This window comes from Anopheles moucheti, chromosome 3 (assembly GCF_943734755.1).
Source record: "Anopheles moucheti chromosome 3, idAnoMoucSN_F20_07, whole genome shotgun sequence".
NCBI lineage: Eukaryota > Metazoa > Arthropoda > Insecta > Diptera > Culicidae > Anopheles > Anopheles moucheti.
Genome location: NC_069141.1, coordinates 52,734,232 through 52,753,870, shown reverse-complemented (window position 1 = coordinate 52,753,870; position 19,639 = coordinate 52,734,232). Strand labels below are relative to the sequence as shown.

At 41.1% G+C, this 19,639-nt stretch overlaps 1 protein-coding gene across 1 annotated transcript; it reads right to left on the bottom strand.

The window, feature by feature from the left end:
* Nucleotides 1–2,581: 2,581 nt before the first annotated feature.
* Nucleotides 2,582–18,929, bottom strand: LOC128304641 (uncharacterized). Its single transcript, XM_053041848.1, has 5 exons — nt 18,842–18,929; nt 5,842–6,023; nt 5,680–5,752; nt 2,893–4,341; nt 2,582–2,791 (listed from the first exon to the last, which is right to left on the bottom strand). Exons 1-5 carry the CDS (start codon nt 18,927–18,929, stop codon nt 2,625–2,627), a joined length of 1,959 nt encoding a protein of 652 aa, XP_052897808.1. The 3' UTR covers nt 2,582–2,624.
* Between the last annotated feature and the right edge of the window lie 710 nt (nt 18,930–19,639).

Genomic DNA, 19,639 nt, shown 5'->3' with positions numbered 1-19,639 from the left:
GCACGTGTTAATGTTATGCACCTTTCTCTTTTCACACGTACTAAAAACTGCGAAATAAACCTAACATTCAATCTCTCAGTTGTGAAGTGTTACTAACATATCCGTAAAATTTTAATGTAAAAATTTTGAGAAGATAAATTGGCGCAACTTTCAATAAATTGGGCGCGTGCGGAAAGTGGTGTTCTTACACTTATTTTCAGGACTGCATCCTATTAAACTAAATCGCATATTCTCGTCCTTCTTGGTGTATTTCTGGTTTATTAGAGTCTTTTTCTGTGTAGACAGTTCAAATACTCAGTCCTTGATTACGGGAGAACAGTCCAGCTGGGATTTCCACTATGGTGGTGTGCAACCACTATCAAATACACTAATAAATGAAAGTGAGCCCAGGCAAGAAACTTTTATATAAAGTTAATCGACTACAAGTACTGCAGGACGCTTTTCCTTCAAAATAAAAATAATTTTATCAGCGAATGTCCAAACCCAACGAATGTCGTTGAACCAACTCATAGAACAGCTACGAAAAGAACATATCAGGTAGCTCAAGCAATGGAGCATAATCATGTAAATGGATACTGACTAGTAGAAATGACAGTTTTTGATCAACCCACACGCTGAACTATCTAAGCAAACTGTCAAACTATTCACCCAAAAGGTGCTTGTTGCTTTGTGACCGGAAGCTATCACATCACATTGCGGTATACAACGACAAGCATGAAATAAGCATTCTTTTCCCCGTGGCGTGTCTTTTATTATCTGTCCATTTAGCTAACCTACAGGTTACAAAATAAGCGTACTCACCGAATGACGAGCAGAAACTCATCGATTCAACATTTCATTCCAACAGGACATGTCAAAAAATCCTCGTCATTTGTAACACGTCCCAAGCACACGTAATCGATCAAACAAATGATTTATTGTTGCACGTTGAATAAACCATTCGCAATCGATAACAATCTCGACCGCATAAACCAAATGTACAAGAAAATGATGTTTTAATTGAGTAAACATTTAAATTTAATCTTACGAAATTTAGTAGGCATGACTAATTTCAATCCAATATAACTAACGCATCATAAATTTGAATGAACTATGAGGTATGTAAAACCATTGATGACCATTTTAAATCCTTAACTTAAATAAGATCATTTAAGATTTAAAATCCTACTAATTTTTTCCCACGAATCAAACTGTTTTATCCAAGCAAATTTTAAACATATTTTTGGAACACATCTACCGCATCCCAAATAAATCATCGCAAAGAAAATATGGCTCTAAATATCAAGCAGTGGAAAATTGTGATTTTACTTTTAACCCATCAAGCTTCTCTCACCAACCAGAAACCATTCAACTGATGTGGGTCAATTTCGTGTAAAACGCCTACCGTGTGTAAACGCCTGCTTCGCAGCAAATAGCCATAAAAATGGAAAATCGAACACTACGGATCAGAAGGACTAGAAGGAAAAAGGAGAAAAATAAACTGTCAGATCCTCATAACCGAACATGATCCGGTGCCTAGAACCTACTTGTGGCTTATCACAATCGAACAAAACAGAAAATAAACGAAAGCTTTCCCATCGAATCCTGCCCATTTCGACCACTGTATAAATCCTCCGATGAAAAATGGCGTCCACTCTGCAGGCGGCGGATAAAGTGGATAACCAAAATATATAGCAAAGAAAAAAAACAGACACACACGCTCATACGAAAGCGGCATCGGGGTAGGTTTTAGCTGCGCCACCTTTTTCCCATCGGAAAGGCCCACTTTTTTCCAGGGCGTGTAAGAGGAAATTGAAATTTTATTGATTTAGTTGTCACCAAGCCAAACGGTAACGGTGGAGACATTTTGACGGAAAAATGAACATCCAACCAAGCCGACTAAGGGACTAAGCCGTATGCTGGGAAGGTTTTTCCGAACATTCCATTCGTTCAAGCTGGCTGCGAAAGAGCAACCGAGACACTTTTGCAAACATTGTTATGCGAAACGCGCATCATAATTGCCGTTCGTTCGTGTACCAAATTGCGATCGATTTCAGCTCATCCCGGCACGGGAACGAACCAAAAAGAACCAAAAGTGATGCAAATTTATACTTGATTATTTGACATTACGCTGGGGTTTTTTTTTCTTGCTTCTCTCGTCAGCTGTGAAATCCCTCCGTTTGCTATGGAAATCGCTCACATTACATCCAGCTCAGTGCATTAGCACAGAAGTAGGGACACCTGTCGAGCACATGAATTCTATGCAAATGATCGAGTGCCAGTAGCTTTTCGTTTACCGGTGTTCTATTCAATTACTGTAATTACGGTTGAACATCGTCGTATTTGCTGGAAAAATGTCATCCTAGAGTCGGGGAGTTAAATATCCATTTCATTCAAACGAAAAGCTTACTGGTAACATTGGAAACACAAGCGAATGTATGATAAATTGGAAATATTGATCGTTACTACTGAAGTGTGTGTCGGAGAAATTGATTGTCTTTGCTGTATTGCCGTAATAGAACTCAATAATGCAACTCAAATATAAAGTATAACAACAAAATATGTTTCCAAAAACAATAAACCATCTTAGCTCACCTTTCGTTTCGGTCCACTTTAAGCATTTAGTTCTTTCGTCTACTGTCACTTTAGAATCCAGCCCCATCCAGAATATCCGGTAGTATCAAGGGTGGACAGTTTAGCGGTGTACATGTTACCCTTGGGGCAGGATCATTTTCCGGACCAGCGACACACACGCACTGCAAGCAGTTTCCAGTTTCTTGTTTTAACACCGCCCCCACCGGATATGTTACACCTGTATAAAGAAGGAGTATTTGAGTGCAAATTAACATTATGTATTGCGTATGCTACTGAAACAATATTTGTTTCAAATATTCTCAATTCTAAAACACTTACTCATAACAACACAGTGCTGCTCACTTTGATCCTGTTTCGTGGGGGATTTTGTAGTACTACTGCTACTACTGCCATCGCTACTACTAATCGACGGAACTTCCGGGTAGATCAGCTCCGAATGGTTCGTCACATCGATGTAGTCCGTCTCGAGTGTGGTTGAGTTGAGAATATCAATAACCGATGCCGGTGAGGCAGGCTGCTGCGTCGACGGCAGCCTTTCCCCAAGACTGTATTTGCCTTGGGTAACGTTTGTCGTTAGCATGATCGCTGGCGCAATAGCGCCTGTGTCTTCTGATCGCTGCTCACCCGTATCCTCTTGCGTGTCTTCTTCATCGCTTTCCGTGTCCTCAGAATCCTCATCATTCAAACCATTTGTGGGTTGATCTTGCACCACACGGGAAGACACTCGTCCGTCGAAGCTCAGTACGTCCCGGTACGGCTGCTTCTCAAACCCTGGGTCTGGGTCCTGGGGGATATGTGTGTCCTGATTTTCCGTGCCAACTTCTGGGCCACCCATCGCTCCACTATCGTCGAACATTTCCACATGCCCAGATGAGGTGATGATGTAGTGCTGTGGAACGTCGCGATCGTGATTTCTCTGCTGCACCGTTGCTGATCGACGATCGGACTCTGGCTCGTGAATCATTCCGTACCCGTATCCCCCAAACTGCTGTTGCTGTTCCAAACCGGACTTGACACCCTGAGCCTGGGAACCCTTACCATTGTTGGTGATCGTGCCTTCAAGCGATTTACCATACGCCTTTTTTAAAGGTTTTTTCCTGCTTGAATCAATCGGGAAAACTTTCGGCAAAGCGTCACTTGCAATCGCTACCGTTGGTTTCCGATCACCGTTTGACACTGGTTTTTTCATAATTGTTTTGAATTCGCATAACAGCTTGTAGCTGGGTTTGTTTCTTTCCAACGCTCGATCATCAACCGTAGATCCATGTTTCGATTTTCGAACGCCGTCCGCGAATTTTCCCTCCTTCGGTGGGATGCTCGTAATTGGCCCCGTTGATACCGGACGGTACATCATTATTGGAGGCGTTTGGGGGAAGCTTAAGATATTTTTCGGAATTCCTTCGATCGTGTCCGGCGTGTGTACCGATCCGTGATGGGTAACCGCTTCCGAAGAAGCATGATCTGTATTCTGGCCGCGTGATGAGGGTGTCGAGATCGGTAACGTACTACTAACAACCGTAGTTTCACCGTCAGTCAGTGAATCTGATAGCGTCAACCGTGTTGCACCATTGCTGTTATCGTTATCGTCTATGGATGTTGAGTCGGCGGATCCTTGTGACTTTGTCGTTGGTATGCCTACTGCGTTTGCTGTGCTGGTGGCGGTTGATGCCTCCGATATCAACTCTGATGAAGTTTGGTCACTTTTTGATTCTTGTTGAGAAGATCCTATTTGGGATTCGGATTCTTCAGAAGTTTTTGCGAATGAATCTGTGAAGAAGGTTTGATTAACTAATAATTTCCATTGAATAAATCTTATTACATTGATGTGAGAGCATAACCTACTAAAATTAAAAACGTATTCCTTTTTTCTAGTGATAAAATGTCAATCGCTGACTAAGTTACAATACTATGTTTAATTGAACAACGGATTTATTGAATCTACCATATGTCGCTTTTCATACAATAATTCTTTAACAGATTACTTCTAGTGGCTGATTATAAGAATCAAGAAGCACAAAAATATTAAAAATTTGCATCAAATACGGTGTTTTTCAAATTATTTAGTTCATAGACTACATTGTTTGGTTGCCACACCAACAATCAACGATAAAAACTAGTTACAAATGTATATTTTTTTACTAAACCTTTTATGGATTCAAGTAATGCACAAGCACAAGATAAAAATATGGTTAATACCTCATTTTCTCTGACTTCACGAGAGCTCAAATGCAGCCAAGATTTCCAATTTTCCTCCAAATCACGGCAGAGTACCCCTAGCCTTGGATCAGTGCCAAAATTGTTGAAAAATTGCATTACCTTAAGTGACACACTCGATTTTCAAGCCATATGTCCTTACTCCTATCCAGCTATATTCAGCTCTTTTATCGCACAAAGTGTATGCCCATAAATTGCATTATGAATTTAGGAGAGACCGAGCCTGCTCGAAAGAGATAAATTACGATACAGCCAACAACGGGACAACTACATGGAACATCGGAATGGAATATCACATGCTTGCAGATGAAAAATGTTCATCTGATTATAAGCCTGACCTAAATGCTGCCAAAAAGCATCGGATAGGCTTATGGGTCCATAAAACACTACATATCGATCGGTTTGTGATGTGGTAAAAGGGTAGCATTAATTTACGACGAACTGATAAAAGATTATCCATCGCACGTGACGTATGGTTGCGGGAAAAGGTTTTCCTCATACGCAATCTTCACTGCGCAATGCTGTCTGAGGGCATGGAACGTTCGATCAGACAGAATGGAATTTTAGCTACAATTTATTCAGTCATCCCTTACACAAACGCTTTTATTGCCTGTTTTTATTTATTCACGTTTGCCTTAAATGAGTAATTAGAAATAGTATATATTTTATTGTTTTCGTACAAGCATATAAAATGATTTAAAAATCGCTTAACTAAATTTTAAGCAACATTCATATTTTTGAGAATTTATCAACTACGCAATATGAACAAAAATCCAATCTGGACCAAGTAATTGCTTTCTTTTTCCAACTCCCGTATTTTTTATATAATACTAATTCAATCATATCTTTCTTTCCTTATTCACCCTTTCAACTTTACTAAGCTTCACTTACCGCACTGTTTCCACCAGCAGAATATTTCACCATCGATGCAGAGACAAATTTCACACGGATCGAGTCGTTGTATCTACGGCAAAGATGAAAATTAAGAAAAAACATAATCATTTACCAGCACAAATACCGCACTGTAAGTAACACCCACTACCCGGCACCTACCTTCTGTCCGTGGTCGTACTTATAATCGTCAACCAGACACGATTCCGCCTTCTGCAGCTCACCTCGATCGTTATCGTTAATGATGTCAGAGAGCATCTCCTGATCGTACCGTGCTTCGGTCTGCTCCGCGTCCAAATCGATGTTTCGAAAGTGTTGCTCCACATCCATGAAGTGCGCTGGCACTGGCAAAGGAATCCGAGAGGGGAGAGCGAAAAAAACAAAAACGGCAAACCATAAGCATCACAGCACATCAGCAACATTAATTAATCGAACCCACAAAGCAATCCCTCGCGCGACGGGTGGGAAAAACTTTCCTGGTGCGATTTTTCATCCTCCCCACAAGTGCCTTGCAAAAACATTGTATAATCCACTTCGGGCGTCATTCATCAAGAAACGTCTGCAAATGAATCAACAGAACAGAAACGTCCACTTGGCAGAATTTAAAGAAAAACAAACGGCGACCAGAATGCTCATTTCGCTTCGCCTGTTGAAGAACACGCTGGATAAGGATTCAATTCTGAAACCGATGCTGGAAATGATAAACAACCACCGGCCCATTTATTCTCACCACAAACGACTTTGCGGTGACTGCCGGGCAAGTTGCTTATCGTTATTATTTCCGGTTGAAATGTGCACTAAAGGTTCGGAAGATAGTGCATCTTCCACGCTAAAGCGTACATATGGAGCAAAAAAAAGCACACCAACACACACACACACAGCTGGAACCAGGAAAATTAAACTGTGTGCAGGAAAAACGCAACTTTTCTTATCACCGTTGCAGCACTCATTTCTTGCGGACTTACACCGAGCAATCCTCGCTGTATCTGTGTGCAGTTGGCTCTCGGGATGGATGGAACAACACTTTTTCACTTCCACTCGAACGGAACAACAGAAGAAACGGTGCTTCAACGATGGTTATCCTTACCGCAGTCGCGCATTGTAAAAGCCACAAAGTGCAGCTGTACGCTGTACGATCTTTTTTTTCCCATCTCCGTTCGTGCAAAATCGATCGAGAAAAAGTGTTTCAAGTATTCCGCCTTCCCAGCGGCCGGAACCGTCCTGCATCGGTTCGTTCGACTTGTACTTGATAATTCTTCTTTCCTTCCGCCTCGTTCCCAAACTCGTACAATGTGTTCCACACAATTGTTCCAAGTTTTTCTGGTGCCAATGCAGACCGGAAAATGGGTGGCAAAGCGTCAACTTGCTTACAAGTTTACCAAAATGAGAGACGAGCCGCGTGAAGCGACACCGCTGGAGCAAAGGAGATGTGACGACAGCCGAACACGGGTTGCAAACGGCGATAGAGCGTTAAAGTATTCACAGCTTGCACTTGGTCGCTTGCACAATTCATGCTTGCGTACTTGAACCCTTTTCCGGACGATTCTTTTTTTTTATATTGTGTATGTGCGCAAGACTGCTTCGCTCGTTTGTCTTCTTCATGTTGATAAACATTCGAGACAGTGCAACGGCTTTGGGTGGGATATATCTTCAAGAATGATAAAACATAACAGGGCTCTTCGTCTTTGTAGGTATTTTATACAACAAAAAATGTTTAAAAATAAAATTATGTTCAATGCTCTAAAACAAAAGTTGTTAAGGTTAAAAAGCGATTAAATTCCACGATTCCCTTGCCTAATGCTTTAGTTTTCTATTTCCATGCGATCCTCATCATGGCACTGTCCGTTTTAGCGATACTTGCAGAACGGTTAATGGCGAAGCATCAATTCTTGTTATTATTCTTATATTTTATTATTTTGCCCCAAAGGCTATACAATTTGCACTTAAAACTAAGTTAAAGACGAACTCTATAACTAACTAAGACTAAAATAGGATGCGGCAGAACGTAGTAAAACTGACCAAATCACAACCGTGGTGAATGGAATTAGGACGAAATAAACGGAATGGGAATATAAATAGGGAGGAGAGATAGGAAGGAGCTTAGGTCTGTGATGTCCAGAAAAAAGCCAGCAATGAGAACTGCCTGAGCCTGAGAACGACAAAATTCCAAGGTAGGCAGCTCAAGAAATTCGCTCCAAATATGATAAGGTGGTAAAGGCGTAGTAGAACGACCAAATAGTTTATTAACCGCAATACGTGTATAAAATCCAGCTGGACACTGATATATTTCAAGATAAGACGCACAAGCCCACAGTATAACACTTTCAGGCACACCTAATCAGACATCGCAGAGGTAAGACGTTTAATTAAGCCGCATTAAATTTAATTAATTAAGTGTCCTGTATATAGCGTTTAATAGCTTCTAGATGTGATCATGGATAATCATTCGAGTATCGAAAGACATTTCCATACACAATAATCTAAGAGATGCGATTCATATGGAGGCCATTTATGAAGTAATTTCCATGAACAGGAAGTACAGAGCGTGAGAAGAAAATCACATTACAATCACAGAGTAAACAGCAGTTTGAAAATCGCACCAACCTGACTTCCAGAGACGAGCTGCTTTATTACGAAGCAGGCAAAGGTGGCAAGATTCGTAGAGGTAGATATTCCAGGAATATCGAGCCATGTTGGGAAGCATGTTAAGTCATAATTTTCGATAGGAAAAGGTCAGGGGAGAGACTCTCGATCGATGTGCATAACGCCCTCTATAGTTAAATTCTCGAAACCAACTGTCGCATCCGTATCGACAAATGAATCGTATTCTGTTTGATTCATATAGAACGGGCCTGGTCTATCCTTGATGAATGGGATAAGCTGCCTTTGTACGATTCAGAGAATGAAATATCTCCTAGCCAATGCTAATTATAATCCAGATTCACAACGATACTTAGGACTGCTCTGGCGGGAGAATTTCGACGATATCGTTGAAAACCCTTGCTGCATTCTTACATCTTTGAACTCAATATTTGCCTTTATGTGAATAAGTTTTCTTATCTTCTTGAAAACCATTCATTTTGAGTTGAATATATCACTACACATGATTAACTACTCGATTGCGATTTAAAGCAAAGTCTCTGTAAGCTGATTAAAGAAAATAAAAACAAAAAGAGTCAATTTTCAATATATTCCATAAGTAACTCTACTGATGCAGGCAAACCCTGCAAACGGAATGCAATACGCTGATCCACAGCGAATGCTTTGGAACCAACAGGAACTATGCATAGGAAAAGATGGAATACAAAACCTCCATTTTCCAAACTGCATCGTTTTCCATAGTGTGAAACTGACATAACCATACGAAAGCTTTTCAAACCTAGCACGAATGGTAAAGCTACATGGTCGATTCTTTATGGGCAAGTTATGGTTGTCTTCATTCTTCTTTAAATATCATAAACATTCAAACACTTCCACTTGCGCCATCCTTCCTCCCTTCCACCGTTTCAGCGCAGCAGCAAAACTTCAAAACCTCAAGAAGAGCTCTCGGAACAAGTTGAGGGAAAATAATGGTTCACAACGTTTTCACATGGGGCGATAAAAACTCCCCAACCGTTCCGCACTTTTCAGAAGATTTTCCCAGACCCCAGATGTCCTTTCCTGGAACTTGTCTTTGGATGACTCAATACAATGAGGGGAGGACTGAACTTCACACCAGCCAAAGATTTGACCAACAGTCTCACCGGGGAAAACTCACAGCACAGTGGACTGTGGGGTAAACTTTTGGTAGAACTTTTTCCCCATCTGGACTTGTCTTGCTTGTACCGATTGTCTTACGCCCCCCCCCATTCCGGCATCCGGATAGTAGATGATGTTCGCCGTTTTTGTGTGCTCTTTGCAATAGCTGAAGTGATTGGAAAGTTTGCACTTCCGTTCGACAAGGCGGTGGCGCGGCGATTGGTAGACTTTACGGTTATTTTTATAGCAAATGTTTTCTTTCCCTGGGTCGTGATTTTCAACATAATTCCGAGCATAAAGTGAAAAATTGAGTTGTAAACCTGCTGTTCATGATCCGATCATTGCAGATCGGAATGCTTATGACGACATTAAGGGAACGCTTATTAGTGTTTAAGCATGAAACGAGATCATTTCATGATGGCTATTGAACAAATTTAACAGCATGTTGTACATTAGGTAGCTGGATACTGTCATTTTCTCAATTTAAGGAGCAATATTATTGATTTTTAGTTTTGTAGCAAAAACACAACCACATTAACAACCAGCCTCTTTAACGACTATCCACTGATAATTCAACAAATAAATTTAGTCTCTATTAATTCCAAAACTATATTAAATCAAAAACTCTTTCAAATTTGTTTCCCTTTGTTTTTTTACAGTTGTTTTATTAAATACAGTCAATTAAAATAACAATTAAACTCAATTACAATTAAAAAACTCTTATTGTGAATAAAGAAACTCTGCTTCCTGCAAAAAAAAACTCCCTTCCTTCAAATCACCGTTTTGCCTTTTTTTTAAACGAGAAGAGATTTTTATTTTCATCTTCCACCTCATGCCTTCTTATAATCCCTGTTTAAGGTAGCATCACAGCGGAAGGGTTGCATATTCACTCACACAGTGAAAAGGCTTGCGCGGAAAACATTTCCGAAGCCGATGAAAGTATTATCACCTCGGACGATTCAGGCTCCATTGCTCACCGGCGGGGTTTTCTTTTCCCAGCACTGCCAACTTATGAAACTTTTACATACAACACTGACTGTTCCGCGGTTTGGTACCTGGGAGGGTTGTTGGCAAAAGTTTACCTGGTGCTGCGAGCAGCCGTAAGCGGATGATCTGTCGCTGGGCTGTTGCTTTCACGGTTTTGGTTGGAAAGTCGGTCAAAAAGACATGCTTGACGGAGAAGTTTTACAACGGTCGCAAAACATGTTAGCATATTAGCTAACTCGTTCGGTTTGTTGGTTAGAAATATCTCAAGTTTGTCAAGCAAGATCCCAAGCTATGGAGCCTCTATTAGTAGTTAAAGTTATGGAAAGTATTTCTATCCTCCAGGTGCTTCAGTAGCCAACCAAGGGATGGAACTTGGTAGGAAAGTTTCAGAAATAGAATTTTCAAGAAACAGAACCCACTACAACCGATGGTAAGTGGTTTTGGTTGCTTCTGATTTCAATTGCCCAGTTTCCATGAATAGCTTTCTCTATAATTTTTCTTTCAGTGTATGATAAATTACTACTTTAGCATTTATCCTTTTTGTGTACTCTATAGCAAAGTAGGAAGGTGTCCATATTAAAAGTTTTGAAAATCATTCATTTTATCGTTAAATATGAATTATTTTTAATTGATTTAATTTCATAATCTATTAACGGAACATAAATTTCGAATAAGCTCTTGAAATACAATTTTCCTTGAAGATCAATTTGTTTTCTCAAATGTGCTTTAGTTGTTACATTGTGCATTATTCATTACAATCTCCAATTAAAATATTGTTTAATGAAGATTATTTTTAATTTATTTAATCTCATAATCAATTAACTTTACATAAATTACGAAGAAGCTCTTGAAATACAATTTTCCTTTAAAATCGATTCATTTTCTCAAATGTGCTTGAGTTGTATGAACATTGTGCATTATTCATTATATTCTCCAATTAAATTATTGATTAATGAAGATTATTTTTAATTAAGTTAATCTCATAATCAAATTAACTTTACATAAATTACGAAGAAGCGCTTGAAATACAATTCAACATCGATTTGTTTTTTCAAATAAGCTTAAGTTTTTACATTGTGCCTTGTTCATTACATTCTCCAATTAAAATATTTATTAATGAAGATTAGTGCGTAAAACTTTAACAATTTTACCAAACTTTTCTACAATCACTCACAGAAGGTTTCCGTGAACTGTAGCTTCGCTCCCCGTTTCTCAAAACAGTGCGCTACTATCGCAATCGTCCGATCGTAGACCCGAAGGCGAATAACGTTCACTGCACAAAATAGCCCAAGTGCAAAGAAAGCAGTTTATCCGGTCCCCTCCACCAGCCAACGGCCAACCTTTGTGAGAGCCTAATCAGCTGCGCTGATAAGATGCAATTAAACTTTCTCAACAAATTTCCTCGCCTCGCGCAAGTCGCAAGTCTTCATCCCCGCATAACGCTATTGACCTTCTAATCCATCTCAGCTTCGCACGCAAAACTGTAGGCTGGATTGGATGTGTCATGCTTGCGAGAGGAAGTTTTAATATTTATGGAAACTTTGTTTCCCTCCAAACGAGCAAAACCGGATCCGGATGCCTTCTTTGCCAGTGTTCCTTGATTTTTTATTACAAAGTGCACCGACCGTTAAGCCAATGAAAGCACTGGGAAGATCAGTTTTGTTTTATTTTCCATCCAAAGTTCTACCGCTCCGTCCGCGATCCTATTCGCGCTTGCTAACTCGCCAATTTTCTCGCGAGGATTGAAAATCATAGCTTTCCGGCTGATTGAATTAAGAGCTTTGCAGCCGCGCCCAGCCCAGAGAGCGTGCACCAGTGCAAGTGTCAAAACAGGGCAGCCACAGGGCATGGCAGTCGGGCAGATCAACTGACAGCGTCGCGAGATCTTAGCGAGTCGGCCAGGACCGAAATTTCACAGCTCGCAGTCCCACGGGGCGACAGGAAACGTTCTCGCCCAACTTCTGCTTCCGCGCGATCGCCGGCGCACCAAATGTTCGCCGGGGATGTGGAAAACTTCTGTGTCGAAAAATAAAGTGTAGCGACCCTCCGGTGGCAGCGTTTCGGGGGAAAGTTTTTTTCGTGCCGCTTCCTGCCTGAAGACGCAGGAGTTCGTTTGCAGTAAAGTCAGCAACAACGGTTGTGCAACTGTTTTGCCAACTGCCGCCAGTGGGATCCGTGGCCGTCAAAGTAAGGCTCATTAAAATAATAAACCAAACCGGGTCCGGGAAAGTTGGATCCGCTACGCGTGTGAAGTTTATCGACTTTTAGGAAATACTTTAGGAAAGCTGAAGGAGAAGCAAAAAAATAAGGAATAGACAGGACTGCAACAAGATGCTATATGTTTTAACAATTTTCCATTTATAACGGACTCTAACGCATCAAGTTTTGTATTACATCCCCTTTAAAGAACCCACATAGTGCTAAATCCGGTAACGCTGTTATTTTCTCCCCAAACTTTACTGAGCGTAAAATTACACTAACTGAATCAAACGATTGTTCCTTCTGTTTTGCTACCGTTCTGCATCCACCAATCTGTCGGTGAAAAAGGAATTACGTCCTTGATAGGCTCCATCATGACCACTAGACCACAATGGCCATGCTGGAACGGTCACATTTCGCTGCCCTCCAACATCTGTAGGTTAATCGAGTTCCTCTCGCAACCACGCAACACCGTCGCAACGCAGAAATAGAAAGTCGTCCCCGAAGAAGTTACGCCCGTTTGAGCCGCCTAAACACGTCACGTTTCACCTTGTCTGACGCCGGTTTTGTTTTACTCGGCACTCCATTTTTTCTCGTAACCGTTTCTAACCGGCGACCGTGATTTTTCCGACCACACCATGTCAACTGTACGCCCGCAAATACCACGCACTGATGGAAAGCAGCAATAGGACTCTCAGGTCGATATTCGATTTCCGCTTTCCGGGCCAACGATTCCGTGACCCAAAACCCAATGCCCTACCTACACACCGTTACCTAGCGCTTCATAACGCCACATACACTCGGTACGGGTGGAAAATCAACTTCTTGAGCAAAACTACCACCACCGCAAAGAATCGACCGACAGTTGCGGATGGAATCGAGTTCTCATAAGTCGCACCCCTGCCTGCCAACTCCCTTTAAACAACTCGACGTCGACCGCAAGGAACTAAGCCAATATCAAAATCCCTTTTGCAGTGCTTTTCAGATTTGGGATTTCAGATTGAAAATTCCCGTGTTGCTGCCTGCACGTTGCTTCCGACCGTGGCAAACCACTTGTCAAAACGAGGAACTCTACGGTCACAGCTGCACGGAAACTGCAACTTCGCCAAGTTCTGCTGAATGTCGTCACCACACGGTACTGTCCGCATGTCATATCTCGGTGAGCTCGATGTCAGCCGTACACCATGCAATGGCGATGGCCCGGTCCGGCATAATGCTTTCAGCGGCATAATGCATTCTATGAATGCATGGAGATTGTGCAAACGGGATTACACTACAACACTCGTGTCAGTGGTGATAACAACCAGCTACAACCGGTCGCCATATGAACTTTGAAGACATTTCCGATCTTCCACGTACCTTGCGGCCGAGCAAGCGTTCCGTTTTGTGCATACTGCAACAGCTGTATCCAGCACACAAGCACGTTCCAGGGGGTTTCCTCCAAAAAAGCTTCAAATCCCATTCCCTTCCCACATTACTGAATTTCCTTTTGCAATGTCTACCACTTACACAGGGCTAAACAATCGATTTTCTTCCCCAGCGTTGTGCAACGATACCGGCCTCATCTTGTATTCATACGTTAGGAAGGATATTACGAGTAAATAGCATGATTTGATACCATTCCAAGAAGAACATCCCATCCTTCAGCTTCTCAATTCAGCCCAAACTGTGGCATGCATTTTGGATGATTTTACACGGGAAGAAAATATCATTCACTCCCACAATCTATCACGTGCGAAACGTTCATCCGAGTGATGCAATAACAATCCAATAACACACGATAGAGGGTTTCGTAGCACGATCATCGTCTCATACTCCAGAGGTAGAAACTAAAGTGGGTTCGAAGACGCTTTATTTTAATATTGAGATATTTCAATACAAGTTATATCAAAGTATAATGTATTGTTATTAATAGATGCGGGGCCACGAGAGTTGACAAAATGCTGACAAATTTGTCCAGTGACAAAATCAGCTTGTCAACTGCAATAAAACACTATCCCGTTGCCGCGCACACAATTGTACACTTTGACAAAATAAATTGACAGGAATATCCACATGATCGAAGCAGCTTTCGACAGATGTTATCAAAAAAATGACTGACTTATATTTTTATTTTTCGTGTAAATATTAAGAGATTTGAGGAATAATGATACAATATAAGTTACAGTTCATTCAAAAATCTTATGCTTATATACTGTAAATGCAAAATAAAATATAATTTTCCAATAAAAAATAATAATAACATAATGCCTCAATTAGCAAGCGGTGCAAAATTTTGTCAGCATTTTGTCATGGTTTTGTCAATTTTTTATCGTGGATTTTCTACAAAATTAAGTTTGACAAAAGCTCACAAATATTGACAAAAGCTCCATTTTGACAAATTTGTTAGCATTTTGTCAGCTCTTGTGGCCCTGCACCTAATGAGTGCTAAGCTAAATAGTGCAAAATGTGGATAGAATTCCACAAAAATCAACTAACAAATAATTCGTGGAATCCCTTCACTCCTGTTGTTCAATAAGCACTCAAACTTTATATTAAAAAATCATATTTCATCTATTTGAAAACCATAGCCCCATTATGGAGATCCATTTCAACAAAACGTTTTTTTTTGTTATTGTTTGTACCCAACATCTGGACCGGAAATGCAACGAACTGCAGCCAATATTTATTGGAAAAGTTCCCAGCAAAACAGAGCCATCATGTGTCCCATAGAATGCCGCAAACAATGCCCGCAGTTACACTCCCTTTCGTCACATCCGTGCACGCCTTTGTGCATGTGCATCCTGGACCACATTCATCCTTACATCCTTGCCCAATGCAAGCACACGCCTTAAAGCAGCAACCCAAAACGACTAAGCTGCACACAAAGCAATAAAAGTGTCGTTAATCAAGCCTGCACCTTTGCCGGCAGTTTTTACAATGGTCGAGCTGGGTAAAGTTTGTGCCCATTCTTCAGTTTTGCCAACCTATTTATGTGCCATCGTGTACCATACGGCCACCAATGTTGCTCCCGGACGGGTATTCTGTGAACTGTTGTACCGGGTAACTTTTTCCACTAAATTGCAACCGCTTTTGCTAAAGCTTTGGTAGCAGTTTAAAACGTTTAGCTGTATTGTGATTCGACTGGTGGAGCTGTAGTCATGCAAAAGAAACTGCTGACAAACAAACGTGTATCATTATTCTTGTTTCAAGGTACTTCAATACGGGGTGTTGCAATAACTATCGAGGAAAGGGATGTACTGATATGACGAGATTTTATGACCCAGATGGACAGACCAAGTCTTGAAACATTGCAATTTCCATTTCTCGTCCATCCAGCGGCCGTTTCACATAAACAATCTGGAGTTGTAAACAATAGACACTCTTCAAGCTAAAATATTGCTGCAAAATCATCATAAAATACTTTTATCGAAAGTATAAATCCTGTACTTCTCCATAGTTTATATTTCTTTCTCTTGCTTTATCTCGAACCCTTGGCAACTTTGTCGCAACTTCAAACTAAACGTAGCACTTAGAGATAAATTCTTATCAATATTAGGTTTAATTGTTTGGAAGAAAACTGGGCTTTGTAGAAATCTGTACGAAATATTCAAGTATTTTCTCCCTACTTTAATTGAGTGCAACGTTTTGCATCGCATTCGAATCAGAATACCTCGCTGCTCTTTTCCATGTAGCCTCGATGTGTCAAAACACTTAATTTTTACACTACATCAGATGCGAAAACGGAAAACAGAATGTGGAAGAAACTCCCGCTTTGGCCGGAACAGTGAAGGAGCCTACGTTCCCCATCCTTCCGTAAAATGTGCGGGACAATTTCCACACCATCATCGCTCCGTCACAAGCGTCACATTACCTTCACTTCCATTACACTTCAGTTCTCATTAGTAACTCATCGCGCTGTCTCGCTAAAGGAAAGGCAAGAGCAATAATCGAATTCCCTAAGCACATGGAAGCGGACCACCGTCAGGACGACGTACAGCGAACAGTACGACCTTCCCTTTATCACTAGCGGCAGCATTCCGCATGTACCGAACCTGAGGGCTACCTTCTGCCAGGACGTTGTGGAATCCGGAAGCAAACGATAGCTCTCACCACTGCTGCGTCCTGCGACTTGCCCGCTTTCATCAAGGAGGCATCGCCACTCGACGCTAGTTCTTTCGTCCATTATTATTTTTTGTCTGCCTGCACCACAAAACCCATCCAAACTCCGGATGGACAATTTAAATGCTCATTTCCTTCCGCTTCCTCGCACTTGTCAACGATCTCATTAAGGGAAGATTTCTGGACGCGACCAGGAACGGGTGTGCGCCCTTTTGTGCATCACAAATGAGCGAGCGTATAGTTTTACCACACACACCCACAGCGAAGAATGCCCAGAAAAGACCAACTGATAAAGCAAGCAAGCTCATTAGAGAGGAAGCATTACCGACGTTCAGTCATTTCGACTGGGCCAGAATTTGGCCGGAATGGTATTAGTGAGTGCAGATTTTGGGTAGCTTCCGTTGCGATCCTGTTTGCTTGGCTGCACTTTACTAGCTCAGCTTCAAAGCAGAAACACGCATTTATGGAAATAGCAAAGGGAAGCAATGAGGTTCGGGAATAATTATTCCCCTACTGCTTTCTATACCCTGTCGCTCTCATGATCTATTTTTGTAAGGTTAATCTTATCTGCGTCCGGCCATTTGCAAAAGGCATAGCAGAGGCCTGGTTTTTAGGTAATTTTAATAATGCCGGTGTATGTATTCTAATATTTGGGAATCGCAGAATGCTTTATGCAACATTCCAGAATTCCTTAGTAATAGCCGGTTTGTACTACACTACAAGCACTCATGGTATACTGCAGTTATACAAAGTAGTTATACAGTAGTAGTACCGTATTTTAGCGTGTATAACGACCCCCTAGATGAATTATCCAAGATTTTTGGAAAAAAAGATATGATTTCTTTTTTTAAAACAATTGGAACAATTTTATTGTTACAATTAATTTTAAACATTACAATTCATAATACTTTTTCATATCGTCCTCACTGGTGTTTTCAAACACATTTTAATTGTCATTATCCCCGTCATCACTATCTTCATAAATTGAATGATCCTCAGTCCCATCAAGATTGTTACTGATTTCGCATTTTTGAAAGGATTTGACGACAATCGCTTCGCTGACTCCTGATTATGCAGTAATGACTCATTGTCAGATCGCTGGAATGGTGGATTTTTCTTATTCTTCCTGAAGGAGTCAGATTCGAATCAGCCCCTTTTATCCACTTACGCCATTAAACGAAGTCTTGTCTTCCCTTAAACGGTTGTGGTTGCAGCTGACCGGTTAGACCTCCAGGAATGACTTCCAGAAACGTTTTGCTTGAGCAATAATTTGTTTAACTTCTGCTGGTAGAGGACCTCTACACGTACCCAGTACTAGCTACTTTAAACCACAGGTTCATCCCTGTCTTATCTATCCATTATTTTCCTCAACAAAACGACCTTTAATCCTTAGAGCTAGAACGGAAAGTTACTACACGTGTATAACGACCCCCTTAATTGGACTTTGGTCATTTTTGACCAAAGGGGGTCGTTATACACACTAAAATACGGTAGTTGTATAATGTAGTTATACGAGATAATTTTATCATGTTGTCTTGCAGTGGTTGTATTTACTGTACTTTTACATTCCATTCCGCTCTAAGAATGAATTATGCAGTTCTATGTGTGACACACAGATGACGCCACGTTCGCCAAAATACAATTTATGTAATTGTAACATCTTTTAAACACAAATTTAAAACAGATCATCATTCTTCCACCATCATAATCACTGCTCTAAGGTTCAAACATTTCCCAGAAATCATCTCATTATGTGCCAAGTGAACATTCGTGCTTCGTGTAGCGAATGTTGAAATTATCTTCCCAAAATGGCGGGCTGAAATGGATTCTATGAAATTGAATTATATCGTACCAGATCAGATCAAAATGCAGCAGTAAGGATGAGCTCAGGCGTGTTTTGCTCGTTGGAAAAATAAACAAATCAAACCACATTCGGTAGAATCTTTCGAATGATAATAAGTATCAATACATGTGAAACACGCAGGGCAAGGGCGTTTTGATTTGGATCTCAGCGTGATGTAGAACTTGGGTCAGGAAAGTCAAAAATCGATTTGATCACTGAAGAGAAGATTCAAAGTTTTTTTTTGTTGCGGCTGTGGATTCCTAAAAAGAGACATAAATTCTGCCATAAACTCACCGCACAACGACATCCTTGCTGTTAGTAACAGCAGTAACGCCACTGGATAGGCCACCGCTGTCGACATTATTCCAATATTTTCCACCATTTTATCCACCGAAGCCTAGCGTGGAAGAAAACACACCTCGTTGGTTATGCTTTCCGCCAATCAGCACTGAATTAATTCCTTTTCCGGGTTTCAATTTGCTCAACACCTTGGCACCGAAAAACTGTACACTCGACAGCGAAAATTCTTCGCCCTTCAACCGTTTGCTGCTAGCAGTGAACCACGCACCAGCGCGTACGATTTCCTTCGCTTTTGCTCCTTTACACCAACACTGCACCACGGCCCACAACGCTCGGTTTCGATTGAAATTCTGACAACTTCGAACCGATCGCCACGATTGAATGGCTTCTTTCACTTCGTTGCACTTTCTGCATGTCAACTGCTCGCTTCATCATCATCACCGGTGCTGCTAATGTTGTTTCCGTTGAGTATGCACTTCATTACTGCATCCCTAGAACCGATTCACGTCCTCGGCACCACCGGCTGTGGTTCGGGATTCCCGTGCTCGCACTTCCGATTCACTTCCCCGTCAACCAAACCGCTCGATGGTTGTTTCAGATCGAACGTTTACAGAATGTGGTGTCGAGAAGAAAATGCAACGCCACCCGTCCGTGCTGATTATACACTGCAAATGGAAGAATAGAAAGTAAAATAAACGTTCATTGTTCGACAGGGAAAGGAAACGATGACTATGTAACCAAATTAAATCGTATAGAATTTTTCTTCTACGTTCAAATAAACTTAGCATTCTG

Coding starts and splice junctions, on each gene's coding strand:
- LOC128304641 (XM_053041848.1), bottom strand. CDS start 18,929: ATGGTGGAAAATATTGGAATAATGTCGACAGCGGTGGCCTATCCAGTG. Junction 4,342..5,679: donor CTGCTGGTGGAAACAGTGCG/GTAAGTGAAGCT, acceptor CCTTCTTCACAG/ATTCATTCGCAAAAACTTCT. Junction 2,792..2,892: donor GCAGCACTGTGTTGTTATGA/GTAAGTGTTTTA, acceptor TTCTTTATACAG/GTGTAACATATCCGGTGGGG.